We start from the raw sequence: 27,741 nt of genomic DNA, 5'->3' as shown, positions 1-27,741 counted from the left end.
ATACGGGTTTCTCGTTCACATGGTCTCAGCACAGACTTTCAAACCGTGGACTTGAAAGAGGAGTTATAAAGGGGCCAGCGATATGGTAAAACGCAGACGCAAAATGAGTCAAGACTTGAAGACGAGCCGCGCCGAGGGAGCGGGTATAGCAGAGCAGAGCAGAAATGAGATAATACCATAGATTCGGACATGCCTTGTATGATTATACACAATCACTTGCTCAATTGAAAGAATTCCATGAGTTGAACTTCGCAACAGTTGAGTACACCAGGCACGGATCTAGCTGACTCCGACAAAAACATCACATTAATATTTGACTGTTTGCACCAGTTCCAGCTAAAGCACTATCACGACTCCCATATAATCGTCAGCATTCGTCGTCAACTGTTCCTCCTTTTGCCATCACCACAAGCCATATAACCACTGCATAATTCCACAGTACTTGCTTTGACTCCAAAAATGCAAGACGATCCAAGATCAACAAGAAGAAATAGACTATCAAGGGCATACGCCACTAACCAGCAGCGTTTCGAAGGGCTGCTTCCTCGGCAGCCTTGTGCCAGTCGGTTCGGAGTAGGTAGATATACTCAATCGATGCGACGCTTCATATTAGTAGTTAGAATATTGCTTCCAGGACGAGGATCTTTTCAACTTACGACATAGTTCCAACTGTGACACCGAGCCATAGACCGCTCAGCTTCCAATCGAGGCCAAAGGCCAGGGCGAGCGAGCATGGAAGAGAGAGGGCGTAGTACGCGATAATGTTGGCAGGGCCGCCAATCGACTGCTTTCCAATGCCTCGGAGCAGTCCATGAGCACCTGCTGCAAGACCATCAAAGACTTGCATAACCGACACGATGGGCATGACTGCTGCAACAAGATCGATAACATCGTCGTCCTTGGTGAACAACAGCGGTAGCTGATAGCGCATGGTGGTGTAAATAGTTAGGTTGAACAATCCGATGATACAAGCAGCAACAAAAGCCTGGACCTCATTAGTCGGACAATATCAATATTGGTTTAAGGAGAAACTTACCACGACACCAGTCATCTTGGCAGGTTCAACAAGGCCGGCACCAATCAAGTTGGCAATACGTGTTGAGGCAGCAATCGACATAGGGAATGGGATCTCGTATGAAAGTGTTGTGATGGTTGTCACCACACTCTGAGCAGCAAGATACTCGGGTCCAAATCGGCTCGAGAGGAGCGTGAGAATCTCGAAAGCCAGCCATTCTGCCTCGACCATGATCATACCCGGTAGAGCAAGTCGAATCATGATCCACCAGTTGCTGAGAGCCCGTCGGCTAAATCCACCCCAGCATTGTCGTCCATCCACGAAGCGGACATACAAGAAGAGGAATATGGGGAGAAGATTGTTACTGATGGCCACAGCTGTAGGAGCTCCAATGAAACCCCATTGCAACTTCCAAACCAAGAGCCAGCTGAGGAAGACGTTGAAGGGTGCAACAATCAGGAGAACATAAGTCGTAGCGCGGAAGAGACCTTGAGCTTGAGTAAATCGCTTACCACCCTCGAATAGGATGAATCCCGGAATACTGAAGATCATGACCCTGAGATACATGCCAGCAAGCTTTGCCGATTCAGGTTCCGGTACAATTGCTCTGATGATACCTTCGGAAAAGTACCACAGAACAGCGACAGGGAAACCGAGCACGAACAAGAAACAAGTCATTCGCTGAAACTGAAGCCCAACGAGATGCTTATGGCCAGACCCATATGCTTGCGCGCACAGAGTGTCGAGAGATGTAGCAAGGCCCTGAAAAGGCGCCAGACAAGTAATAGCAGCAGTCATATTGGCCACTGGTCAAGTTAGTACTCGCAGTTATTTCGTGAATATTCAGCTTCAGACTTACATGAAACAGCACCAAGTTCGAGCTTGCCAATTCGCCCAACAGCAAAGATACTGGTGACATTAATGGAGTATTGCAACAAGAAGGTGACGATGAGTGGTGCGGAATAGGTTATGATGGTCTTGGCCTCTCGCTGCCAAGTGGTCTTGATTCGATGCTCAGCAACAGCGTGCTCCCACGTATCGTTGAGGTGCTCGGGTAAAACACCGTCATCACGAGAACCTAAGAGAGGATCTGTTTCGCTGGGAGGCTGCACAGTTAGAGCAGGCGTCTCCTCTTCATCCCGCGCAATCTTTGTACTAAAAAGACGGCGGTAAATGCGAGTAAAAAGCCCATGCTCCTGTCGATATCCGTGCTTGGGTGGAAGAACATGGTTGTCTCGTAGCAAGCTACGCTCAGCATTACGAGACTGTTTCCTCTCTAGAGCTGTCAGGCCTGGCTCATCATACGTCTGAGGGTTCATAATTGGTCGTGAGCCTCCAAAAGCAACACCACTGGGTCGACGATACATGATGGGGTCGCCCTGAAGGTCCGACACAGAGACATCGTCGTCAATCGCATTGTCTTCGAACCCGTCATCCGAGCATGCCGCAAGATCTGCAGCCAGAGCGGCCTCAGCTAGAGGTGAGCCCACACGCCATGAAGATGACAGCGCTGGATGTGCGCCAGCACCACGAGGAGTGCCATAGGGCGAGACTCCAGCTCCTCGTCCTATTGGATCCATGTCAACTCACAGTCGCCTCAGCTGGAATCTTTTCTTGAGGCAGATGAAAATTCAGACGACAATTCTGCAAGGATCACACGAAAGAGACTTCTTCAGAGTGCAACAAGGGACGCCACTGAGTCAAATGGTGGAGTGCGAAAAAGTTGAGTGATACAAGGTAGTCAATGTGAGTTCAATTGTGCTGTCAACCTCATGCATTGAGATCAATGCGCAGATGGCAATCGTGAAGAGAGAGAGAGAGAAACAGAGAAACAGAGAGGAGGGAAACTAGATAAGAATATGAGGAGGCTGTATAGATATGTCGTTGTAGGCAAATCACTAGGCCCGATTGAAAAGAGGCAATAAAGCCGATTTTGCTGTTAGTCTGACTTTGCCATTCAAGCTAGCGTTAACTCGACCCGCCTCGCCACAGCAAAGGGCGCCATTCAATTGCCGTAAAGGCGGCTGACCCTGGCGTGGTGGAGTCTTACCACTTCTGGTCAAAGACACGCATCTTTCGATTCGGAATGTCGTGATAGGCGAATTGTATCTCAGCCTCTCTTTGACAGGATGCGGGGGTTGATCGTCAAGAAGGGGTTGTGGTTCGTGATGCCCAGATCTGGGATCATGGTTAACGGCGTATCCCGAGCTTGCATGGGTGAGGCTTTGAGTTATAGTTCGTCCCGTTGTAGATATCTTTGTCTAAGTCGATTGGCCCAATTCCTCGGCCAAGCCTATCGGCAGCCTCATCATGACTCCAATATCATGAAACTCCATCATTAAATCCAAGTCTGACCCGCCCAGTCAGGCTCTGTATGGGACATTGACGCAACCCATGGTATCTCCTCGCTTGCGTAACGTTGTAGTGGAGTGTCGTACGGCATTCGCAACCCAACTATTGATTTGCATGCATCCTTCTCGCCCGTACTTTGTGTATTTTCCGGCATGTCGGTCTTGAAAGTGCCTATCATGATCGAGTCTTGTTCTATCAATTCTGGCCATACCAAGACACCAATCTCCCATGATGCAATACGAATTTCGCCTGTTGCTCTGGCTGCTTCACCCCAAGCTTGTTTTGAAATATTAGCTGACGTTAAAAGACCCCAGTCTATAGACGATTTGTTTGACCGAATGTACGTCTTGATATGCGGTGCTGCCCTTTTGCGGCCACTTTCTCGCAAAGGGGTGTCTTCGGGAAGTTCTGTGAACCATTAGACAAAAAGTCCCAGGACTGCGTACAGTAGAGGTTAGACTCACTAGCACCGCGGGGTGAGTCATTGGCCCAATGATAGAAAATTGGGCGAAGGTACTCCAATTGTTTTGCCTGCTGTGATGACTGGATTTTGGTATGTATGGAACCCCCGGACGCGTATCCATCTAAAGATTTCCGGATCTCATCAGCGGTAGGAAAGACAACCTTAAACCTAGGCCGGCCGAGGCCTGGGTTTTTAGAACGAGTCAAAGGCTCAAAAAGAGACTTTTGTAACCAATCATCCTTTGCACCCAGCGTAGCAATAGAAGAAACCTGTATCACAATATCTGAGTCACCGTGATCTTGGCATGGTACATGCTGCAGACACCTTTTTAGAGCCGCCCAGCCCCAGGAAGTTTCTGACATATCCCGGGAGTCGTGCTTTCCCGGTACACTCGCAACTAGTGCAGCTTTGATACTTGAGAAGTTATGTTGTGTAAGCTTATCAGTTAGTGGTTTGCAGATGATCTTACGCCTATCATAGGCCTTTAAGTAGTTGAGAAGATCGATTTTGAAGCGTTGTCCGCTTCCAACAGAATGATCTTCCGGTGAAGCTTGAATACTTTGTGCACCCGACAGTTTGGGGAGTAGGGGCGATTTCCAGACGCCGTTGGTCATGTTGGTCCAATCTTTTGGAATCATATTGGCAGTATGGATGATGACTTGAGCAGTTTCATCGTGTCTGAACAGAATCATCATTTTCGAGTGATGTGTTCCGAACATCTCTGGCATAGGGGCAATATGGATTTTGACGTTTTCAAATTCCGATGCTGCGGTCTGTAGAGAGTTAGGACGTGAAGGCATGCCATTCTAGCTGTGGAAGAGAGTCTCCAGTTTCGTGGCCCGACCACATCCTACAACTTACCTCCAACGCTATCCTATTCACATCTTCACGTTTCCAGAAGCCGTGCACTAGGTGTACCTTGACGAGGTGGCGTGTGTCGGGGTCGAAAGAGTCCATGAGAAACGGAATATCGTGCAGGAAGTTGAACTCCCAACACTCTGAAATGAGAGGATCGCTGAGGAGGTCCTTAAGTGTCACGGCATCTTGATTGTCGCCCTCTGGGAGATCACGGATCCAGGTCAATTGCCATGGGGACTTCACGATAGTTGGTTTTCTGTCCCTCTTTCTAGGGGGGGTTATAGAGCGCTGCAGTGACTCTGGTGTTTGGGCATCAGGCTCCTCCATTCGCTGGCGTTTGGCCGGGCGATTCATGGTGGTGGTTTGGTGGTAGGGTCTTGCTGAGGGAATCTGTGAATGTTGGCTGGCTGGAGGAACACCTTGACATAAGGTTGTGAGATAGGTTTGACGGTAGTTTCTTGATGCAATGCGCCAACAAGGGCTAGTTGAGAATCTCGAGATCAGTCGAGAAGGTGTTTGTGAAGCAATCGTCATGTATGTACGAGGTCGGGAAATAAATTACTCTGTGTATCTCGGAGAAATCCTTTTAACGTGAAACAGATGTAAGTGCGCTGCTTCGAAGGGGCTTGATACTGAAGATTGAGTTGTGAAGAGAAGAAGTTGAGACTCAATTTGGTTGCTTTGATGGAGGTAGTTCCCTTGGTCTGACCCGTCTAGGCTGCTTCCTTCCTTGTCGTTGATCAGAGCGGGACATCTTATGCTCTAGGCAGTCAGCACCAGTCACTCACTGTAAATGTTAGACAGATAGTAGATAGCTTGCCTATATTGTTCCTATCGAGAATTGCATAAGGTAGCTCTGTTTACAGCATATCAAATACTGCCCTTGATGGATTTATACAGCAATAACTTTGGTCGACATGTTCTCCATCATCTCTAAACTCACCTGTAACAAAAAACACTCCAAACCAAACAAAGTCAAGTGTCCCAATTTAGAGTGGAGTGGCTGAGCAAGGGCCCTCTCCCTCTAACTATCTATCCCTGTGGCGTGGCGTCGAATTCCCATACGGAACGTGTTCTCGAATCGAATGCGCCTCCTGAATAGCGACTCTTTTGTCCTCCTTTATTATCTATCCTCTCCCTATCTTGTCTATTCTCATTTTTTGCCCCTCATCAGCATCGTCTCCTTTCGCGCCTGGTGAGCGTGATCGTGTGATTGCTTTTCTGGCCATTTCCTTCTTGTTCTTTTCCGTATCGCACACCTTCAGCTCCTCAGCCTCACCCCATATGATCGCCAGTCGCTAATTGCTCGCTCTACTGCCTAATCTGGTTCGACCTTGCTTCTCTGATACGGTTACGGCCTCGATATATACTTTGATCGTTTGCGACGTGCGATCTCTACAATATAAGCCCAAGTTACTCTACGCATAATACCTTGGCGCCCCTAGCCCAACATGCGCTTCTCGCCACTTGCGATCCTCGCTGGGCTGTCAGCTGTAGCTCTGGCCGAAGAGGAGAGGAACCCAGTGACCGACCCTACGACTTTTAACGGAAAGTCAGTACCGCCATTCAAGGAGCTGACACCATCAAACTGGGAGGAGGAAACAAAAAAGAATAAGTTCTGGATGGTCAAGCATTACAGGTATGTTGAGCTGGGTAAGGGTGTAATTCATATGCTTATGCGTTGTCAGCCCGTACTGTAAGCACTGCACGAGATTCGCTCCAACATTCCAGACACTCTACGAATTTTACTACACCTCGAAGCCCCCGACCGAAAACCCCGACGACACTTTCACAAAGTACTACGATTTCGCATTCGGAACGGTGAATTGTGTTGCCTACTATGATTTCTGCATGGACCACAACATTCAGTCATACCCGACGACGATTCTCTACGAAGACGGAAAGGTGTTCGACACGCTGCGAGGAATTAAGAACATGACAGCGTTGACCACCTCAGTCGAGAATGCGCTTTCCAAAACCCATCCAGGACGTCCTGCACTCGTGGAGTTGCCTCAGCCTGGTGATACTGTGTACCCTGCGCCCAAGGCTGAGGAACCAGCCGCCGAGAAGAAAGTGGAGGGAGCTCAGGGAGATGCTAAGGCTCCTGTGGAAAAGCCCGCCGTTAACGCCGAGAAGCCTCTTGACGCCGCTGCTGAAAAGCCGGTTGAGGAGCCAGCTGGTAAAAATGCGGGCAAGTCTTTGGACGACATTACCGAATCACCCAAGGATGCAGAGAAATCCGATAAGACCGAATCAACCGAGAAGAAGCCTGAGGAATCTGCTGCTGCTAAAGAGGAAAACAAGAACACGTTTGGCGCTGATTGGAAGGTCCCAAGCACAGGCCAGATGCTGAAGAAGACCAAGCCCAAGGATACCACTCCTAAGTACAATCTGGAGGGTACAAGTGTGCCTCTGACCCCTGAAAACTTCGACAAGTTGGTCACAAGCTCTAAGGATCCCTGGTTCATCAAGTTCTATGCTCCCTGGTGCTCTCACTGCAAGGCTATGGCCCCTACATGGCAGCAATTAGCCAAGAACATGCAGGGAAAGCTCAACATTGGTGAGGTCAACTGTGAGGCTGATCACAAGCTTTGCACACAGATGGGCGTCAAGGCATTCCCTACCATCTATTTCGTCACAGGCACCGAAAAGGCTGAATACAAGGGTCTTCGCGGAGTTGGTGATTTCGTTGCATACGCCGAGGGCGCTCTTGAGGTTGCTGGTGGCGTTATTGATGTCGATGCCGAGAGCTTTAAGGAGCTCGAGAAGACTGAAGAGGTTCTGTTTGTCTACTTCTATGATCACGCAACTACTACGGAGGACTTCAAGGCACTGGACGCCCTCCCGCTCAACCTCATTGGACGTGGCAAGATTGTCAAGACAAGTGACCAGGAGCTTTGCTCTCGATTCAAGATCACAACTTGGCCCAGACTTTTGGTTTCGCGCGAGGGACGTGCCACTTACTACACCCCTATCACTCCTGATGAGATGAGAGACGTCGATTCCCTCACCTCCTGGATGAAGTCTACTTGGCTCCCGCTTGTCCCTGAGATGACTGCTATTAACGCCAAGCAAATCATGAGCCACAAGCTGGTTGTGCTTGCGATTCTGAACCGCAATGACGAGGACCGTCTACAAAACTCCATCTCAGAGCTCAAGAACGCGGCCAACGAGTGGGTTGATCGCCAGGTGCAGGAATTCCAACTTGAGCGTAAGAAGCTTCGGGATGCCAAGCAGATGAGAATCGAGGAGGCTCAGAGCCGTGACGATCAGCGTGCCCTTCGTAATGCCAAGGCCATCAAGATTGATATGGACTCTACCCGTCGTAAGGAGGTTGGCTTCGCTTGGGTTGATGGTATTTTCTGGCAGAGGTGGATTGCCACTACGTACAACATTGACGTTCGAGATGGGGAGCGTATCATTATTAACGAGGAAGATGTAAGAATTATAAGTACCCCTTGTGTGATTGACTATACTAACAAATTCACAGCGACACCAGTTCTGGGATACTACCCCTACAGGTAACCAGATCATGGTTAGCCATACCTCTATCATGGACACTCTTGACAAGATCGTCTACGGCCCCAACCCAATCTCCCCCAAGTACACTATCGGTACTTTGGCCAAGTTCTTCTTCGACATCAAGATGAACTTTGTCGACCACCCATTCCTGTCAATTGGATTTGTGATTGCCGTTTGCTTTGGTCTCTACTCTTGGATCCGCAACCGTACCAGACGGTCTCGCGGCACTTTCTTCCGCATGGACGACTCCCTTGGTCTCAAGGATGGTCTTCTAGGACAGAACGGTAACGACAAGTCTGATTAGACTTACAGGCTGTGAAAACAGTGCTGTTGAGCGGAAAGGGGCGAGGAGAAAACTGGACTGATACTCGCCAATGCGAATCGACAGGGGTTATTGGAATGGGTTCACAACAGGATTCGCTATAGTTGCGTGTTGATAAATCGCGGAGTTTTGGGTCTGATATCTATTTATTTAGATTACGTGTCACTGTATACTACTTACTTATTGAGCTGATGCGGGAATACCACGCTTGCGTACATATGTCACGGTCCCATCCTACCATTGATCAACCTGTGCCTATGTGCTTGAAACGTGCTGATGCAGTGACCTCCTTTTTGACTCTTTTTTCTTGCTTCTTGTCTCATCCATACTTGACTTTTACAATATACTTCACACTATGGTCGTACGACATAACACAGGAGTCTATGTCAAAGAATGGTGCTGTGTCTCTTGGAGAATGAACATTGCGATTACTCGCACCGCAGAGCTTAGTGCCAGATTCTAGGAAGACCTGGTACATGTCTGCTTTCGCCTTGTCAGATGGGATCCAGATGAGCCCAGTACCAGAGCTGCATTACAGCCGCTATCGCCAAAATGAAAAGCACGAGAGTCACGGAAGCGACTGAAAGGTCGAGCTAGGGTGGACATAAAGAAGCAACTATCACGCTCCGAGAAATCCAGAACAACAATACTGCATTCACAGAGGCTGCCTGGACTTTACCAGCGCCAACAGCTCTCGCTATCGTTGCTCCTAGAGCTATAAGCGTATTGGCAAGGATGGTCGGGCAACTGGAATCTGTCCTGCAGTACACAGGCATGGCGATCGACGCCTATGCGGATAAGACAAGTAATGGAACCATTGGCGCTGGGGTCCAGTTCAACTGCTCGATCGCGGGTCTGACGACAGTCGCAAGTCGAGAGCGAAATCCAGCAGCAGATATGCTTCTCCCCAATCTACTAACCAAGCTGGAGCCTCGCGTCCGGAATGAGACCATCACAACTACCGTCGCGACCACATACACGTCAGACGACTTCTACCGAGAACATCGAGAGTGATCAGAACAACTCCTACTTCCACGGCTCGAAGCGGAATCGCTATACGATGAGATTGAGGCAGCGGTTTCTGTTCATTAGAGGTTCCGAGACAAGCTGATACTCTGATACTCCAAGATGAGGTTGCTCACTAAGCGTGACTGGATGAACAATCCGACCAAGAATGAGATCGTGGTTACCGAGGAGGTTAGCCAGCTGGTCATCTCTGGCGGTCCCATGGAAGAACTTGGCGACAATATTGAGGACCTTGCTTTAGAGATCAAAGATACTCAACCAGAAATGGCGCTTCAAGTAAAAGCAACTTCTGAAAGTCTCTTCTTATACAATCGATTCATCAGAGATATGGATCACTGGTTCTTGGACGAGCAGCTATATACTGCTTTCAACGTGGATGGCCAGGAGAACAACTTGTCGATTATGCCGGAGTTCACTAATCTTGTCAAACACTCAGGCGGCGGTCGATCATCTCGCTGATGTACTGGGTGTTGTAGATGATGACCTGGCCACGGCCATCAAGGATTGCTACAAAGAAGAGTAGAATGCCGAATACCAGAAGCTCTTCACAAATGTCAAGAAGAACCACGCTGATACTCCGTATTTGAGATATCTCTTAAGTTTAGTCCATGTCTAATATTGATCTATGAACGAAGCAAGATACAAAGAACCAGTTCCAAGCGTTTACCCCCTTTGTGTCCAAATACTCCAACCCTGACCGCAATCAAGTATAGAGCTCGTTTGTGAGATTATTCAAGGTCAAACCTTCCTTAGCGATATCTCCAGCATCAACCAAGAAATCAAGAGGCATCTCAACGAGTGTACCACGGATTCGTGACAACCACTCCCTGACCTCCCTCACACCACCAGGGAACTCAGATTTCACAATGTGGCCATACTCGACCTTGCCCTTCTTGAGCTCTGCCTTGACATCCTGATCTTTCTTACCAGGGATGATGAAGTACTGAGAGAAGAAAGTGTCGTACTCCTTCCAAGTCCTGACTCTGTTGGTGGGAACAGGGTGGAATGCTCGATCAAATGTCTCGGTGTTCACACGAGCAGTGCTGGTCCAGAGACGTTGGAAATCTGGGCTGAGCGGATCAACGACGAGATGATCAGCTGGAGAACCCCAGTCGTAATCGTTGGGGTCTCGGTCGACGGGTGTCCAGTTTCGGTTTGGTTGATCCCAGCGTTGATCGGGAACAAGGCCGAGGTGCTTGCGGAAGAGGAAGCGGCGCAGAGAAGCAGCGAAGCGAGAGGCCGTGTAAGGACGTCCATTCATATATGACTCTACAGGTGTAGGGTCTTCGATGACAACTGCGATTTCAGAGTCGTGGTCGCCGAGTTGTGAGCGGTCGTTCAAGTTGGCTGAGCCACAAATAACAAGTTGGTCATCGACGATGAGAAGCTTGCTGTGGATGTACAACTCCTCAGAGACGAAAGCGTTAATCTCGTCTTCAGGGTTGCCATCCCAGCGTAGATCAGTGACTCTAGGTCCTTTGTCCATGTAGCAGGAGCTGATAGTGTCGAGAGTGTTATCGCCAACTTTGCTAGCCCCCTGTTGGTATCTCTGGTACGAATCTGCTCCACCTCCTTGGGAATGACCTCCCTGGGAATAGCCTCCTTGCTCTTGTCGCTGCGGCTGGTCATCATATCTTGGATCAGAGTGGCCTGAGTAACGCTGTTCCTGTCGACTTTCATATCGGGAAGAGCTCGAGTGTTCACTATACTGTGGGCGATCATCGCGGCGGGAGCCATAGCTATCAGATTCCTGTCTCCCACTATACCGTGGGTCAGCTTGAGGATGCTCATAGGGATTGCGCCCAGGTCGTCCATATCCTGCATCTGGCCGTTCCCCGTAGTCACCTCGCCCACCGTAACTTTGCTGTGAGGAGCCACGATAGTCGTCATCGCGTCCATATCCCTGTTGAGAATATCCTTGGGGCCTAGACTCAAATCGAGGATCGGCTCCAGGGTGGGCATAGGGATCTCGGGCTGGTTGACGCCCATACTTGTCGCCTCGACGTTCGTCGTCGCTATCACTGTCACGCCGTCTACTGTGGCGGCCACCTCGGCGGTCATCATCACTGTCGCTATCGCGTCTGTATTTGGACCCAGAGTGACCTCCACGGTAGTCATCGTCCTGGCGTCTGCTGTCTGGTCGGGAGTTGTAGCCCCTCTGAGACTCCTGGCGGTAATCATCGTGCTGAGATCGGTCCCCATAACCTCGACTTTCGTAGTTATCACCTCCTCGTGAGCTTGAAAAGTCGCCTCGACTCTGTTGGTACTGATCGCGTGCTGCCCTTCCAGATCCCTCATCTGGGTAACCGCCCAGTTCACGGTCTCTCTCCTTTCGAGCCTCTTCGTATGACACACCAGTTCGGGCTTCGGCATCAGCCATTGTCTTGGAAATATTGATTCGATCAAAGTTTCGAAGGTTGTAGAATCCGATGTATCTGGATGTATCTCGGATGCCTGCCTTCTGAAGCTTCTCGATGATACTGTACCCACCACGTGAGATCGAGTCATATTGAAACTCCATGATGGCTCTGGTTCCTAGAGCTCCCTCGCCCTGCAAGTCTCCTGCAAAGGCCGGGACGGCTGGCATCAAAACCCAGACATGGAAGGGTGTTCCTTCATGGTCAGCGCGGATAATTCGTTCTACCAACGCAGCACCGATCTTGTTCTTAACAACTCGTTGCTTATCATCGGTAGCAGTGATGAAGAACTGATTCGTTAGCAAATGGTTGTAAATCTAAGGAAAGCTAAAAGTTCACTTACTTGGTTCTCAATGTAAACGTAGAACCTAGAGTTCTTGATGGCGTCGATGTATGCGTTCTGGATCGAACGCTCAAGAGGGTGACCAGACGACCACTCAGCACAGCTGTACCATATTAGTAAGTTTTATACACTTAAACCCATAGAATAGGGAGGAATCAAGTGAACTCACCTTCGAATCATCTGGATGTGAGGCATGTCACCACGACTTTCAGATCTGTGCCCACGGTCACGATGAGAGTCATCATGTTCACCAAACGATCTCAGTCGATCCATGCCACGGCTAAACTGCTGTGTCAAGCCACCCAGATAGTCATCATCACCCCTTGATCGTCTATCTCCAGAGCCGGAAGTGTCCCGTGGTGGCAGCTCGAGCTTGTGATACTTGCCTGGATTCTTCTCCTTGTACTTATCTTTGAAGATGAAGTTCCTGTGCATAGTTAGAGACCATATAGATGAACTAGAAGTTGTGACGACTTACCATCGGTCGATAAAGTGATCGACCATGTCACGGGTGATAGGTCCGTTCATGCTCAGAGCAACGTCTGACCAACCCATTCTCGAGCTCTTGGTTCGGTCCACTAGATTGAATCAGTTATGGTTTCCTTAAGAAATGCTCCGATTAGAGGAATGACTTACGCTTGTTTTGATCCCAGTCCTTAACATCAGCGAAGTCATAGACTCTGAGAAATCTTGTTAATATGACTCTTAACTTTTCTTTTCGAAAACAAGACATACCTAGCATTGTTGTAGTCTTGTCCTGGGAAAATAATAGCATCCAAGTTACCGGGATGAGCGTCGGCGATGGGGTGACCTAGTTGAAACGGTGAGTGACAACTTCCCCTATACAACACACAAACTTACTGTTTGTATCCCATCTTCCAAAGCCTTGAGTCACAAGAGTTAGCATTTCTCTTTATGAGTAAAACAAGGGGTTCTTACACATATCCAGTCCTCCCATAAACCCAATCTTGCCGTTGTCAATGACAAGGAGCTTCTCGTGATGCGCCCAGTATAGCACAACTCCATCAGCAGTACCGTAGACAGCCTTGATAGCATCTCCAGAGGCTTTGGCAAGATCAAAGTTGGTCAAAGCCTTGATAGATTTGCCCAATTCCCTCTGCAGGTCGTAACCCGTAGGCAAGTGGTCAGGATGACGGAAGACATGAATGTTCTTGTGCAGCGCTTCAAGAGCAGTTCTCGTATGGCTGCTGTTGAGAGTCAAAGCTGCTTCAACCTCCTTATACACAATGATATAAATCTGAACGCCACGCTGAGCGGCCTGTTGGAGCATTCGATCCAGACGGTATTGCTCGTTCTTAGCAGGGGGGCGGCGAAGATACAACTCAGGACTCAACCACCAATCGAGAATGTAAATACTTTCCTGCGCCTCTAGAATTGACATGTCAGAGAATTATTGAATTCAATTTCTGGGTTGCTGTGACTTACGCTCAAGGGCCTGGGAGACGGCCCAGAAGTATGAAGCACCATCGACGTACCACTTGACGTTGCCCTTGGACTCTGAGGCAAATGAATGATATCGGTTCACTGCCTGCTGCCTTTGGAGATATTGGGCAGCAGAATCATGAGCCTGGTCATCCTTGTGAGATGGCTTTCCTCCTTGTGGACGACCATCGCTTGGTGGTCGGTCATAGCCTCCTTGAGATGGGCCTTGGGAACCATAGCCTTGGCTGCCGTGACCTTGAGAGCCATAGCCTTGGCTTCCATGGCCCTGACTTCCCTGTCCCTGGTTGCCGTAGCCTTGGTTACCATATCCTTGGGACTGTCCGTAGTTTTGAGACTGCCCATAACCCTGAGATTGCCCATAGCTCTGAGGAGGACCTTGGTTGCCGTAGCCTGAGTCTCCATAGCCCTGGGACTGCCCGTAGCCTTGAGAAGGACCTTGGTTGCCATATCCCTGATTTCCGTAGCTCTGACTGCCATGGCCTTGAGATTGGCCATAACCTTGACTTCCATACTGGCCTTGTCCTTGAGACTGGCTATAGCCGTAATCTTGCCCATGGGACTGCTGACTCTGTCCGCCGTGAGATTGTGATTGAGAGTCATGCTTATCATCATCGTCTTTCTTGTTCAAAACGCTCTCGACGTGCTCGCCGACCTTCTTAAGGAAATCCATGTCGGAAGACGAGGATGAGGACTAATACCTCAACGAGCCAAGGTCTTGGCGGTGAGGCTCAAGCGGAAGATGGATAAAGACTTTCAAAATAGTTTTAGGAGGAACAAACCAAAGTAGCCAAGACGTAGTAGATATTCAAGTAAGATTATGAGTTTTTTTCCACTCACACGACCAACAGTGATAAGCTGACGGACTGTAAGAAGACAGCTGAGCTTGGAAGCTCAAGTGGGGAGCTGATGACGCCGATGATGGCCACGGAATGCGGAGAGCCAATGAATGAGAGATGCCGTAAATAGGTACATCATCAGGGTTGCGTTATCAATTTAATTGCTCTAGACAAATAGGGAAGCTTCGTATTCTCATTGGAAGAACATTCATCAAGTTGCGGGGTTATACACACATAAACAGACAGACAAGACATGACACTCACTCAGAGAGTCAGCGGCAACTACACAACTCTCACAACAAACAAACAAACGTGAATCACAAACCATTTATACAGTGACAATCACTCTCGCTTCATCTGCTTCAAGCTGAATCACGCTAGAAAGCAATCCTACTGAACTTGACAGCTTTGACTGCCGAAACCAAACCCCGGTAAGAAAGACTCTAATGCAGGGCAACCCATTGGGACAAGTAACTAATAAAAAATCTACCGAACTCGCATGTCCAGTTTGTATGAGGCTCGTGTGAACTGCTGCTTAAACCCGATGAAACCTCTTGGCCTGCAACAACTCATTCAGAGAAGAATAGCCGTGATAGCCTGTTTGTGCTTCCTTGTATCAGACTCTATAACTGACTGGTATGACTTCAGTCAACTGATCATGATATCAACGCTGATATATGGATCGACTCAGCCTGTTTTCGGCAACCGAGATTAACAATGTGTGATAGTCCTGGATCAGCTACAGGTGTGAGGTGTCCATGACTCGGTGTCTGAACACCGAAGGATGAGCTGATAGAGTGGACTTTGTCACGATGTTATCCACGGAGTTGCAAGGAATACAGTGGACAGACAGTACCCGACAGTATGAAGAGTTCCCGTTCTCCATCCGTCCCGTCCCGTCTCGTTTCATCAACCCATCCATGAATTCACTAGCTTTCAGGCCTCAACTCTTAGTCAACTTACCCTCGATGGTCGGTCAACTTGTTGAAGCCATCGGCAAAGAACAAGGCAAAAGGCAAAAGCAATTCTCAACTGCCAGATTTGTATATGCGCCATTTTATTCCGACAATCTGTGGCAACCGTGGCGTGCAACCTCTTCACGATTGCTCCCGCAGAGAGTGAAAGGATTCGATCCAATCCAGAGTCGTCCTGAGGGTGTAAAAGAGCCAACTTGGTTGTCTAAGGTAACTAATAAGATGTCGACCGGGGAGGGTTGAATTGATGGGTTGCGGAGCCGTCGAACTTATACGCTAAAATCCACTGGACACGCAGCCCACTTACCGTTCCAGTGTGTACCTCTCCAGGGCCCAGGGCCGCTGCAATTACCCGCCGGAACGGTAACTACAGGGCATCAGTCATGGAGGGGACCATCTCAGGAACTGGAACCTGGAAAACTTCCATCTTTGCTAGGGCACCTTGTAACCCAACAACCTTGCATCCCACAAGCCCAGCCCAGCGTTACCTTAGCTTGCAAGTGGCTGCAGGGGAGAAGGCGACTTTTTTTTCTAAGGTGGTTCACTGAATCACACTCACACGGACGGACAGACAGACAGACAGACAGACCTAGAGACTGGACCTCATCTTAAATACTGTAGTAACCTAACCTCTAACGAGAGGCAAGCAAGGTAATCAGTCACGTTTTGATGCTCAGGTCTCTCTAACATCCATGGCCTTTTAACTCCCTAAGCCGAAATCCCCCGACCTCTTTTTCTCAACACTTCATCTTGCAATTCTCACATTTCTTAACCTTCAACCGCTTACTTGAGCATCAGCCCAAGTTTAAACTCTTCAAGTAAGTCTACTACTGCTAGCTTGCACCGGGCTCGAGCTCCTAAATCGGATAACCCTTAAGTTATCTCCCCTCATCGAGTTGCCTAATAAGTCAAGCCTCTGATAAATCTTGTACAGAATTTCTACACCAGAGTTGACCGATATTTCACTGATCAAATTCAAATATTCCATTGCGGTTGGATACATGGTCTCCAATCCTGCAGATGCTTATACGACAAAGAAGCATTGCACACTGAGACACAGCTTACTCTCTTGGAACCACTTAAACTCAAGACTCTCGACATAAGCTCGTCCAATCAACAAGATATCCTCAACATGACAGCTTCAGGAACAGTGGCTCTCTTCTCACCAGGGCAGCATGGACACCTGATACCCTATCTTGCAGCCATTCACGCCTCCTGTATCACTCACGACCGAACTATCGCAGAATTCCTCCCGCCCCTGTCTCACGAGAAACTCCTTGCTTGGTGGAAAGAGCGAATTGCGGAGGTGGCAGACGGCAAACGCCTCATCTTCATTCTCCTGAACGACTGCGAGCCCGGAGCTCGGCCGAACGGCTCCGATGTGGTGGGCGTTGTCATGTTAAACATGCCCTCTTCAGAAACTGGCCCATTCCGCGGTGTCGTCGAAAAGCTTCTCGTCCACAAAGCTTTTCGCGGTCGAGGAGGCGCCAGAACTTTGATTTCTGCTCTCGAAGCTGAAGCGACCAAGCGTGGTCGAACTATTCTGGTAAGTTCAATGTCCATCGTAACTATACTAACGTTAGCTCTTCGGCATGTAAGTCCCGGTAACTAACAACCGCTTAGCTTCTCGACACGGAGACCGGAAGCCCAGCAGAAGAGGTGTATAAAAAGCTCGGTTATGTCGAGCTTGGCCAGATCCCAAAATATGGTCTAAGTCCAAATGGAGAACTTAAGGGCGGTACCTTCTTTTGGAAACATCTGACGTTGCAATCCTGAGGCGCTATCATGGAGGGGTTAAGTGAATCGAATTCTTGTTATTAACAAGGATCGACTATCCAAAAGTGCTGTAGAAAATTCCATTCATTGGAGGAAAACGAGGCGACTCGATATTGCTGTTCTTATCATGGACCATGGCTGGCGGGGTGCTTCGGTTGTTTTCTAGATATCCATCCAAAAATATGAACATTTCACAACAAAATTGACATCGTCCATGCCTGTATAAGCTTGGGAAATTCTTGTACAAAAAAGAGACCGCTTTGATTGCTTTCCACACTACACGGTAGATCCACGATACTATTACAACTCCCAAAAAACGCCATCGTCCAAGGTCACTTTTAGATGCCATCTACTCGTCGTCGTCAAGCTCTTCAACTCTTGGGGCCTCGTAGTGCCGTTGCTGCACACCAGCAGTCTTGACCTGGGTATCTGTGCCAGTTGTAGTCGCACTTGTGTTGACTTGTCCAGTAGCGGCTGCGAAGGCGGGGTTGGGGGTGGTTCCAGGGGCAGCAGACTTCTTCTTTTTCTTCTTCTTCTCGGTCTGTACGTATTGTTAGTGATTTGTTTCATTCTCTCGTAGCATAGTCAACTGACCTCGTGCCAAGCCCAAACGGGTCTGAAACTGTCCATGAAAGAAACGTCTTCCCACAAGTTGGGGAATAGCCATAGTCCAGGTGGTGTTGTGAAGTAGGTGATGCAGAACAGGATAACTCGGAAGATGGCCATCAAGAAGAACAGTCCGAGCAGACCAAGGAGTCCCCAACTGAGGTAGTAGACACCCTGGCGCAGCACCAAAGGCCACAGAGGGTACAAGACGATAGCGAAGATGGCAAGGAGTGCAAGACCAGCGTAGATCTTGCGCTTGAGCTGGCCACCTTCCCACAGCCAGCAGTAGTACATATCCTCCTTTGCCTCTTGCTGCTGCTCAATCTTGACAGTCCACTGTCCCTTGACACGCTTGGGCTTCTTTCCGTTAGGGCCTGCCTGCGGTTCGACCTTGGAAACTCGGAGGGCAAGCATGCTCAGGGGCAACAACTTGAATGTGTTCTCGAGAGAAGCTCTGTCGGTGATTTCGGGGAGAAGAGGGTTCTTCTTGCGGGCTTTCTCATATGCGGGGGACTGAAGAGCTCGGAGGGCTCGCTTGACTAAATTTTGTCAGCTTCTGACGTGGAAGAGATTGGTGCCGTGTGGCCTACCTCGAAACATGTCCTTTCGCTCGCCGTTCAGAATCACAGTTCTAGGCTTGAGATCCTGACCTCGGAGGAACGAGGCAAGAGCAATAGCTTTGGGGTTGGGGGGTCCCGGCGTAATAGGCTGGGCGCGACCCTGCTGAGGAGGTTGACCGTGATCATGAGAATGACCGTTGTGGTCGTGGTCGTGATCATGGCCTTGCTGTTGCTGTTGTGCGCGCATTCTCATTTGCTCTTGCGCTTGTCTCTTGATATGCTCGATAAATTCAGGGACAGTCATGCCGTTCTTCTCAGCATCAATAGCGAGTTGGCGCTGCATTGCCTGGATCTGCTCGGGTGTAGGTCGCTGCCCAGGTTGCGGCATGGGAATCTGTCCAGGCTGGGGGCCTGGCTGGGGAGGTTGCTCAGACATGGTTTACTGCAAAAGTCAATGTAAAAAAGAGTGTAGAGAAAATGTTTATCGGGCTAAAGAATTGGATGAGAGAGACAGAAGCGCACGAAGGCGAAGTAAAAGATGTGGACTTGACAGGTTGACCTAAGAAAGAGTGAACATGGTGTTGCTGCCACTTGGACCATGCCGTGCCAATCATGTCATAGCTCGCCCAGAGACAACGGTGTTCACTTCCTTCCATCACTGAGCTCCAAAATTTCCGGGCGGATTGTTGATTGTCCGACTTCCGGCATATCCCCACGTGACAGCTAAGCCAGTGTGAGATTGAGGTGTGAATGAGCCTTGAAGCTGTATTTCATCAGAACTGCTTTGTTTGAGAACTGACAGCCAACATCATGGGCGATCGACTAACACAACTACAAGACGCTGTAGATCAGGTAAGTACAGATTCCATCTCAAGAAAATCTTTTGCTAATTAATCCTACAGCTAGCCACGCAGTTCGTTGCATGCCTTCACTATGTCAACAAGCGACATGACCTTGAAACACTAGGTCCTAATGACAAAGTTCGCGAAGTGAAAGATGCTCCAAAAGAAGGCATGTTAAATTTTATGATCGATTTGGAAGGGATCATGCTAACTTTCCTCAGTCGATTCACTTCCTCCAGATGAGTTTCGAGCTGGCATGGTTGAGTTGTCACAGGATCTCATTGTCAAAGAGCAACAAATCGAGGTCCTCATCTCATCTCTACCCGGCTTAGACAACAGTGAGATGGATCAGGAGAGGTACATCAAAGAGCTGGAGGAAGATCTGAAAATCGCTGAAGCCCAACGCCAAGAAGCAATCAAGGAGAAGGATCAGATCTTGTCTGAGCTTGACAGTGTTATTCGCAGCATACGACGACCATAATTACGGGTTCGGTCTGTTTTTGACACATTTATTGATGCGCAGCGCGGAGTTCAGGGTACGAATAACCAAATGGAAGGCTGGTAGCCCTCACAAAAGGAGCATTTTATTATTTTTGTTGAATAACCATAATACAAAGGTACCTCAGCCGAGTGAGCGCCTTGAACGCCACCGTCTAAAAACTTTATCATATGCCCTATAATCCCGTCTATTTCGTAACCAACCACAAATGTCATAATCTATGCCTTGTTTGAAGTAGATTTGAAGAACTGCGGGTAGACGTTCCGTAGCTCTCGCAGATGCTGGATTTGGTATTGCGAAGCAGGGGTCTTGGGAGCTGGTACTCCCTCCTCAACGAGATGAGCCGCTGTCCAACCAAACTTTTTGGCTTCTGTGCAGTTCAAGGCAGAATCATCTAGAAAGGGTTAGATGGAGGTTTGAGTAACAGCGGGGGGCAACTTACCAACAAAGTAACAATCCTCCACACGCTCGACGCCTGCTTCGCGCATGGCCTTCTCGTACATGCGGGGGTCCGGCTTGCAGAGTAACGGTTGTTCCGCATAGTTGCAGTATGTGAGACCATCAAAGATATCCTCGATGCCCAAGAGGCGAACAACCTTCTTCCCATGGTTCACATAGGCGTTGGTGAAAAGCCACACAGTGACCTTGGACTTGTCGATGTCCTCCAGGATTTCGCGTAGCTCAGGGTTGGGCTTGATGATTTCTTCAAGGGGTAAAGCATCGTCCACTTTGGCGTTGTAGTCCAGAGGATCAATTTGGTGATGGCGCACCAACCCCTCAATAGCAAGGCCATAGTTGGTGTAGTACTCTTTGTGCAGTTTCACAGCCTCATCCCAAGGGATCTCCAGGTGCTTGGAGAAGTACTCATCAATGAGTTTGGCCATTATGTCATGGACTTTTGTGCCTTTATTCACGGTTAGTTTCAAGTAGTCATAAACACAAATTTCAGTGTAAGCTTACTCCTCGGATAGAGACAGTTGTCAATATCGCTGCAACACAGTTAGCTCGGAGCCTATGAGAGGGTAAATTTCAAAAAGACTAACAAGAATAGGACCGGCTTTCCCGGGTTCATGTCCTGAGTACTGCCCATGGTGAATTTGGTACGGGTCTGAATATGGAGGTTGGGGTTGGGGTTTGTGGTGGTAAAGTGAGGATAGCGAGGTGTGAGATTTGGGTTGAGCAATAAAGAGGAGGCAACTAGAGGTTTTGAGAAGCGCTTCAATGATGATATTACGGTAACACGTGGTCGTAATTGGTACATTGAATGGCTATGAGGAGGAGAGAGACGGTTTAAATAGAATTTTATAGAGAATGGCGATCTGGGCCAAAAACGCAAGGCTAGTAAGTAATCAATCGCTTCTTTGGATCAACTCTGCAGTATCCGTAGGATATCGTCGGTATCCGTCCGTCGTCGATGCGCTACGTTTCACCCAATGACTCTTGCGGTGTGGCTGAATAATGAGCAAAGTTCAGCGCGGATCGTCTTCCGGTCTCCGATCGCGGGACTGTCATTCTGTCACTAGTTGCTTTTGGTGACATGTGAGTTGTTGTTGAGCAAACATTCGAGGACTTTCATGGAAGATGGCCCCTTTGTTTGATTAAATCTCCATCTAAAAACACGTTTGAATAGGTCACAGGACTTGAAATCCTAGATCATCATGGCATAAACTGTCGAGCCACGTGTAATACTATAGTGTTGGCATGATCCATGCTTACAAGGAGTTCATCTTGAGCCTCATGGTTCGGGCACTAAATGATAGGGCAAGACATAAATACGGAGGCTTTAGACTAGTCAAACTTACTTAAAGCATGGATATTAGTCTTTGGTATCTTCAAGGATCGAATTTGTATGACCACAAGTGTCGTGTTCTTGATATTGAGGCTCAGAGGCAGTCCGTGTAAGAGCTATTATGACACTAACACATGACATTCAACCTAATGCCGCCAAAGTCAACGTTGCAACAGATTCAGCCAAACTATGCCAGATCATTGATTAGTGGCAGACAAAATACAAAAGACAATTCAATTATTCATATATAATTTCATCTCATGTCACCACTTTCATCTGATAACTTTTGTATAATTCCAAGACCCTGACGTGAAAGAATTCTGCCGCTTACACCGCCTAAATTGTTTGCCTTTCGCGTCCACCCGAGTCGAGGCGCCCAGTGGCCCTACCTAAAAACCACCCGACTCCATTAATTGCACAGACCTCCAACATCAAAGCTTCTACCAGTATTTCTTGAACAACAGCCGAAACAGCGCATTTGCATTTTTGATCAGTAGTTCTCTTTGGTCCGCGTCATATCGCGTCAAGAGTGGCGTTGTCCGTCGGGCTTTTTACCCAACCCTTTCGTTGAGCTAACTTGCTTGGAGTTGGTCCTATTGCTTGCTTGCTTGCTTGCTCCCTTTTTTTTTATTTTAATCTGGTGTCGCCTGGTGACGCGACGTGTACATTTCACTCGCCGCCATCATGGCACAAGAGATTGCTGTTCAGGGGCCTCTTGCTAGTAGGAATGAGCTTGCTGGTCTTGCTGAGAAGGAACGTCATCAGATCGAACAGTATGAGAAGATTGTACGCTTCTCTACAACTGTTCTCTCTGGTAAACATCCGATCATCAAGGTCCCCTCTAACTTTACCCCTTCCACGCAAACTTCCATCCATCCGATAGATACTTCCACGCAAGATGGAACACCGAGTAAGCAGACAGACGCTCAACGGCAAACCATCGCCAACGAAAAGCAAACAGATGTGTCTGCTACCGACAACAGCAAGCCATATGGGTCAGGGTCTACTGAGATCAACCCAATATTCCTAGAGAAATCTGAGGATTTGGTCAAAGCAGAGTTGAAGCTGCAGAGACAGAGGCTGGAACGTGCTCTGAGGGACGAAGTTGACCAGAGACGAGTAACTGCTAAGACCGTGGCGCAAGGGGAGCCTGTCGTCGAATTCGATCTTAACGAGGTCTTGACGAAAGCCTTGACGCTTGTGGAAAGCGATGCCGGTCCCGACACTACCACTGCTGCTGCTGCTGATGCTACTAACATTGACAATGCAAGTGATTCCTTCGATGACAACACTTTCTACTCGTCGCAGCACAACACTCCATCATCCGTTTTGACTTCCCGAGTCCGTAACGAGTCCGAAGAGGCACAAGTACCCGTCGCGGAGTCGCAACCAAAGATAAATAGCCAAAATGCTCCTATTCCGCAACAACCTCCGATTGGTTTTGAGAAAGTCCCTCCGGGGCCGTACGCACCGAGCCATACTAGACCTCAAGAAGCCTACGCAAATCCAGACCCTTTTGTCGGTTCGGTGAGCGTTAACAGCACTTCACGGCCTGTGCAGGTTCCTGGCCTTGCTACTTATAATGCAGACAAGACAGTGCCTAGGCAGGATAGAAGTGCCAAGCAGAGTCCCAGTAATGGGGAGAGCGATAGGCGTAGAGCTGATTACGGATCAGCCTCTCGACAGCCTCCCCGTGAACACTATATTGACAGCCGTCCCCCTTCTCCTCTGATCAGAGCACATGAGAGACCACATCAGAATGCGCAGACTTCGCCATTAATGAACAATAGGCCACGACCTCGGGCTGCCGAAGCGACGTCGACTTCGTCCACTGGTACTCCCGCTCAAGTTGCTGCTCTCAGGAATGAGCCAGTCGCTGTCACTAGTCCCGAAAGCTCGCCTCAAGGCGGTGCCTCGGATAGGCGAAAACCAAAGAAGAAGAAGAGAAAGGCTGACAGGCAAGCGCCAGAGTCTGAACCAACGCCTTATATCAAGGCCGAACCTAGATCTCCCTCCCCTATGAATGCCCCTTCCTATATTCGTCCCAATAAACGTCAAAGGTACGCTCAGCAACAGCCAGATGAACCTGTCTACGAGGAAGTTCGTTACGAGCCTCGCCCGGCCCTCTATCCCCCAGAACCTGTGCCTGTGCATAATCGTCAAGAGCGAGATGATCGAGTGCCGATAGGCTATGACACAGTAGGCTTTTCATCACAACGTGCAGCGAGCACCACTGTTCCTGGAACTGCTGTCTATAGGAGAGAATATGCCGATGATCGATACGTTTCCGGTGGACCGTATCCTATTGAACAGCCCCCACATGTTCCCCCTCCTCACCAGAGGCTATCGATGGGAACAGCAAGCTCCCAGGTTCGACCTAACGACAGTTATCCACGCCCATCGTGGCCCTATGCGGGAGCACATGAAGCGTCACCTACAGGCTTAAGACCAGAAGGCGATGTGTTCATGGCACCGCACAGGCCGCCGCCAACTCGAATTATCGTAGATGCTTATGGACGTGAGTATATTGAGCCACCACGTTCGACAAACATCCGGCACTCCGCAGCTCCTCCCGCTCGATCCGGGGAGCCCGAGATCTTTTATGAACGAACTCCGGTTCGGAGGCCCCAGGCGATGGAGGCGTACGAAGAAGGAGGGGCAGTCTACAGGATACGTTCGCCATCGTATATGCCTAGGCGGGTCGTCACACAACCTGAGTACGTTTCGCAGGATTACAGGGACCATAGACCGCGTGAGCATTCAACACGGCCAATAGGTCCCTCAGGGGAATTCGTTGAGGTGATGGCACCTCCAGAACGAAGACGTATGGAAGACGGGACGAGAGATTATATTACAAGGCCGAACAGCGTGCGACCAGCAGAGCCTGTTCGGTATGAGGTCGCCCGGGACTACGGCCGAGTGCAGAGCGTGCGACCCGAGCCACCCGTACGTCAATATGCCACAAGCGTCCACCCGGAGAGCCGCCGTGAGGCTGTACAGCCTTACGCGCGGGAATACGGTGCCATTGCTGCAGAGCCAGGCGTTGTGAGACAGGAGTACAGCACGCGGCCGGTGGAGCGGTACTACAATCAACCGATGAGAGGTGGGGAGGAGATAGCTTTCATTGAAAGGCCGCGAGGAGCAACACAGGAGATTGTTTACGCAGATGATGCGAGGAGGGAGGTTTATCGTTAAGCTAGGTCAAATTGAACCGGTATTAAAATAGAACCGGGTATACAGTAGTTGATATCAGACGGGAATACCAATATAATTTAATGACGTATGAAGACCATTCTTCTCTCTAAGAAGTTGAGTAACAGCGTTGATCTCTTTAACTACTATCTTGGGACTCAATGCATAGATTTTATGCTACTAAGAAGTCGTGGTTCAGAGAAGCATTCGGACACTCGTCTGTTCTCTGCAATAACAAACCCCAATTGGCCAAACATCGGTTTGCGTTTCTCTGTTGACTACGAAAGTTCATCATGGCCTGCAAGGATCCGCCTGAGCACAACAGAACATAGGTCAACACGGTAAACCCCACCATAAAAGTTGGTTTGAAGAGAATCAGAAGCGAGTAAGTGCTACCAAACATGAGATAAAAATCTATATCCGATTTAAGCGCCGCTTATGACAAAATACGGCTGGTCATATGATAGACCGCTTGATCAATAGACAGGACTATGATATGGTTCGAAGGAATGAGGTGATAGGCAGGGGTCGTATAGATGCGACCATAGGCTTGTCCCAGGGGTTCATCAAACAACATGAAGATGCTGCTCCAAGTGGTATTAATCATGCTGTCGTGGCAGTCTCTCAAGACTCTGCTGAGTTCACGGACATCTGAGAGGTTGAGTCCCAATTCCTGACCAGTCGGAATCTGCAAGGATCCTGAAGGGTCAGTGCAAATGTCACGAGTCTAAGGTACCAATATGAATGTTTGAGACATGGCTGGTGAGTCTGACTATCAGCTCTCACATGTCCTGTCGAGTCAGTTCACAAAAAAACATATTGGGCTTCGCTTATCAACTGCTACTCAAAGAGGACATTCAGCTAGCCCGACTGCTGGACCATTTGCGGATGTGGTTAGTTGGGCCACAGACTATGTAGGTTACTGATAGCATGGCTATAAGCTTCAAGGTTGATGTGAAAAGAGTGGCGTGGCTCGTGATGACCATGCATTCGACGTAAGCCTCTGGAATTCGAGGAGGCAAGTCAGTGAAGCAATCAACAAGCGGTGCTAGGACGCGCATATGCGCGTCTGCCCAGCGATCCAGAATTGTTGCGCCACATACAAACGGACCCCAAGAATGCCAGCTCCCTTGATATATGCAGGAGTTCGCGATGTTGCAGTACAGAAGTCGAGACTGTAGATCCTTGTGTCTTTTGGTCTGTGTGCACATTGCCATTCTGCATTCTGCAGTGCCGGCCAAATAAGGTCCCTGAAAGTCTGATATATTCAATGACGAGTTGCTAGTGGCTGAGCCGGTGCCGGACTCTTGGTGAGAGGCCGGCTTGCATGGGTCAACCCTCGAATCAGCTCCCTTGTTCGTCCTGGGACAAGTCACACAGACACCAGACGAGGACCTTGTCTTGTGTGGGGACGCCGTGTGATCGAAGCTTGGCCTAACATTAGCAACGAAGCGAAACACAGCTGATGATGGACACGATGTGTGGTGTGTGTTGGTGTTTTCTCTGGTTACAGTCTGTTGTGCTTATTGTGCGGTGGACTGCTTGACCAAATGATCGTCTTGGATCTGGATACTATGATGCAAAAACATGGGTTTTAGCTGCCCTTGACAGTGAACAGACTTGAGTGGTTGGTCATTGGCGGAGGTGACCCATCCTCATGCAGCTGTTGCCCTGTACCAAAGCTCACTTCGTGTTAGTGTTCGAGACAGCGGTACTTGAGACAGCCTGTGGATTTGGTGATGTGTCGAGTATCCATACTTCAGGTCTTGACTGAGTTTCGCTCCATGGACGAACCGGAGGCTTTGCTATGCTTTGCCGAAGCCCTTGAACATCCCACTAAAGTGTTTGGAACGCAGCCGGTTCAGCGTAGCGTTCCGCGGGAGGAGACTGCGTAAACCTGTTGGAGTGACCACGATGATACTACTGTGGTCTGCAGGAGGAGGCTCCTAGCCTGGGCTGATGGTCTCCACTACCTTGAAAACATCCATGCCCTAAGACGCTGTTGTTCGAAGGCAATCGAACCGAGGAGCTGAGGGTTGGCAATGGCTGAGTTTTACAAGTAATGTTGGTTCAGTATATCGTCATTGTGAAGAATGAGCCGTATGATGCTTTGAGCTATGCTTCGAGTTATTATACTTTCTCATCGTTGGGGGTTCGCAACTTCGACGATCTGCGCAATTGAAACTTCTCATGGTTCCAAGGCAGTCAGGGATTGTCGATGATTTAGTGGTTCAGTGTTCGCCGTGGCTGTTCTTATCAAAACCCTCGACCATGATTAGAGTGACCACCCATTCCGAGGGGTTTTCGACACAAAACCTTGCACCATGCGTGGGATGCTTGATATGCAGTTGTATTGGGACTTCTCTTATTTGAGTCTTGGTTTCATTGCAATCCTGATGTTTCGCGTTGTCATTTCTTCTGTTGTATCGTGAAAACTGAGTTCAGATTCCCATCTCAAACAGAGACAGAGACAGGCCTTCGGGTTTAGTCCCAGCGTGCTAAGGCCCTCTTTTAAATCCCCCCCCAGTCACTTCCCTGGCAAGTTACGGTAGGTGGACCAGGACACTAAGCAGCTGTACCTGCCGCCTGGATCATCACCCACTCTGGCTGGTCTTGTACTCGAGCAGGTACGGACGGTATGGTACGGCACAGAAGGTAGGTACGTCTCTGCTGACTTGATTGACGTTCCTCGCTTTTTACGCCTGGCTCCGCTATACAGTACCTTATCCTCTCCTCTTCCACTTCCCTCTACTCACCTCACCTCACCTCAGTCAACCTCCACTCGACCTACCTAACCTAACCTCTCCCTCCCTCCCTCGTCAGACGTGGAAAGAGCTCACAAATACCACTATCTCTGTTTCTTTCCCCTTCCCCTACCCTTACCC

General features: G+C 49.1%; 10 protein-coding genes across 10 annotated transcripts; 5 read left to right on the top strand and 5 right to left on the bottom strand.

Annotated features, from left to right (window-relative positions):
- Window positions 1-514: 514 nt before the first annotated feature.
- FTJAE_9284 (ethionine resistance) lies at window positions 515-2,595 on the bottom strand (the record flags this gene model as incomplete). Its single annotated transcript, XM_037356189.1, has 4 exons — window positions 515-602; window positions 657-985; window positions 1,037-1,821; window positions 1,875-2,595. 4 exons carry the CDS (start codon window positions 2,593-2,595, stop codon window positions 515-517), a joined length of 1,923 nt encoding a protein of 640 aa, XP_037203651.1.
- Window positions 2,596-3,353: 758 nt separating this feature from the next.
- Window positions 3,354-5,042, bottom strand: FTJAE_9283 (tyrosyl-DNA phosphodiesterase 1; the record flags this gene model as incomplete). The annotated part of the gene is made up of 3 exons (XM_037356188.1): window positions 3,354-3,775; window positions 3,832-4,603; window positions 4,692-5,042. 3 exons carry the CDS (start codon window positions 5,040-5,042, stop codon window positions 3,354-3,356), a joined length of 1,545 nt encoding a protein of 514 aa, XP_037203650.1.
- A 1,097-nt stretch (window positions 5,043-6,139) lies between these two features.
- Window positions 6,140-9,546, top strand: FTJAE_9282 (disulfide-isomerase; the record flags this gene model as incomplete). Its single annotated transcript, XM_037356187.1, has 4 exons — window positions 6,140-6,327; window positions 6,377-8,126; window positions 8,179-8,494; window positions 9,194-9,546. The coding sequence occupies 4 exons, from the start codon at window positions 6,140-6,142 to the stop codon at window positions 9,544-9,546; spliced, it is 2,607 nt and encodes an 868-aa protein (XP_037203649.1).
- A 114-nt stretch (window positions 9,547-9,660) lies between these two features.
- Window positions 9,661-10,017, top strand: FTJAE_9281 (uncharacterized protein; the record flags this gene model as incomplete). The annotated part of the gene is made up of 1 exon (XM_037356186.1): window positions 9,661-10,017. One exon carries the CDS (start codon window positions 9,661-9,663, stop codon window positions 10,015-10,017), a length of 357 nt encoding a protein of 118 aa, XP_037203648.1.
- A 244-nt stretch (window positions 10,018-10,261) lies between these two features.
- FTJAE_9280 (phospholipase D1) lies at window positions 10,262-14,452 on the bottom strand (the record flags this gene model as incomplete). Its single annotated transcript, XM_037356185.1, has 9 exons — window positions 10,262-12,265; window positions 12,319-12,421; window positions 12,488-12,745; window positions 12,797-12,896; window positions 12,955-12,998; window positions 13,054-13,129; window positions 13,180-13,203; window positions 13,258-13,707; window positions 13,765-14,452. 9 exons carry the CDS (start codon window positions 14,450-14,452, stop codon window positions 10,262-10,264), a joined length of 3,747 nt encoding a protein of 1,248 aa, XP_037203647.1.
- Window positions 14,453-16,724: 2,272 nt separating this feature from the next.
- Window positions 16,725-17,368, top strand: FTJAE_9279 (uncharacterized protein; the record flags this gene model as incomplete). The annotated part of the gene is made up of 2 exons (XM_037356183.1): window positions 16,725-17,138; window positions 17,216-17,368. The coding sequence occupies 2 exons, from the start codon at window positions 16,725-16,727 to the stop codon at window positions 17,366-17,368; spliced, it is 567 nt and encodes a 188-aa protein (XP_037203646.1).
- Window positions 17,369-17,717: 349 nt separating this feature from the next.
- Window positions 17,718-18,970, bottom strand: FTJAE_9278 (translocation sec62; the record flags this gene model as incomplete). The annotated part of the gene is made up of 3 exons (XM_037356182.1): window positions 17,718-17,909; window positions 17,963-18,513; window positions 18,565-18,970. The coding sequence occupies 3 exons, from the start codon at window positions 18,968-18,970 to the stop codon at window positions 17,718-17,720; spliced, it is 1,149 nt and encodes a 382-aa protein (XP_037203645.1).
- Window positions 18,971-19,344: 374 nt separating this feature from the next.
- Window positions 19,345-19,857, top strand: FTJAE_9277 (mediator-RNA polymerase II transcription subunit 21; the record flags this gene model as incomplete). Its single annotated transcript, XM_037356181.1, has 3 exons — window positions 19,345-19,386; window positions 19,437-19,500; window positions 19,598-19,857. 3 exons carry the CDS (start codon window positions 19,345-19,347, stop codon window positions 19,855-19,857), a joined length of 366 nt encoding a protein of 121 aa, XP_037203644.1.
- A 236-nt stretch (window positions 19,858-20,093) lies between these two features.
- Window positions 20,094-20,965, bottom strand: FTJAE_9276 (pyrimidine 5'-nucleotidase; the record flags this gene model as incomplete). Its single annotated transcript, XM_037356180.1, has 4 exons — window positions 20,094-20,269; window positions 20,318-20,779; window positions 20,836-20,864; window positions 20,919-20,965. The coding sequence occupies 4 exons, from the start codon at window positions 20,963-20,965 to the stop codon at window positions 20,094-20,096; spliced, it is 714 nt and encodes a 237-aa protein (XP_037203643.1).
- A 1,383-nt stretch (window positions 20,966-22,348) lies between these two features.
- FTJAE_9275 (uncharacterized protein) lies at window positions 22,349-24,859 on the top strand (the record flags this gene model as incomplete). Its single annotated transcript, XM_037356179.1, has 1 exon — window positions 22,349-24,859. The coding sequence occupies one exon, from the start codon at window positions 22,349-22,351 to the stop codon at window positions 24,857-24,859; it is 2,511 nt and encodes an 836-aa protein (XP_037203642.1).
- Between the last annotated feature and the right edge of the window lie 2,882 nt (window positions 24,860-27,741).

Source organism: Fusarium tjaetaba (assembly GCF_013396195.1).
Source record: "Fusarium tjaetaba strain NRRL 66243 chromosome Unknown NRRL66243_c0000211, whole genome shotgun sequence".
Lineage (NCBI taxonomy): Eukaryota > Fungi > Ascomycota > Sordariomycetes > Hypocreales > Nectriaceae > Fusarium > Fusarium tjaetaba.
The sequence above is the reverse complement of the archived record's forward strand: the minus strand, read 5'-3'. Positions and strand labels throughout refer to the sequence as shown.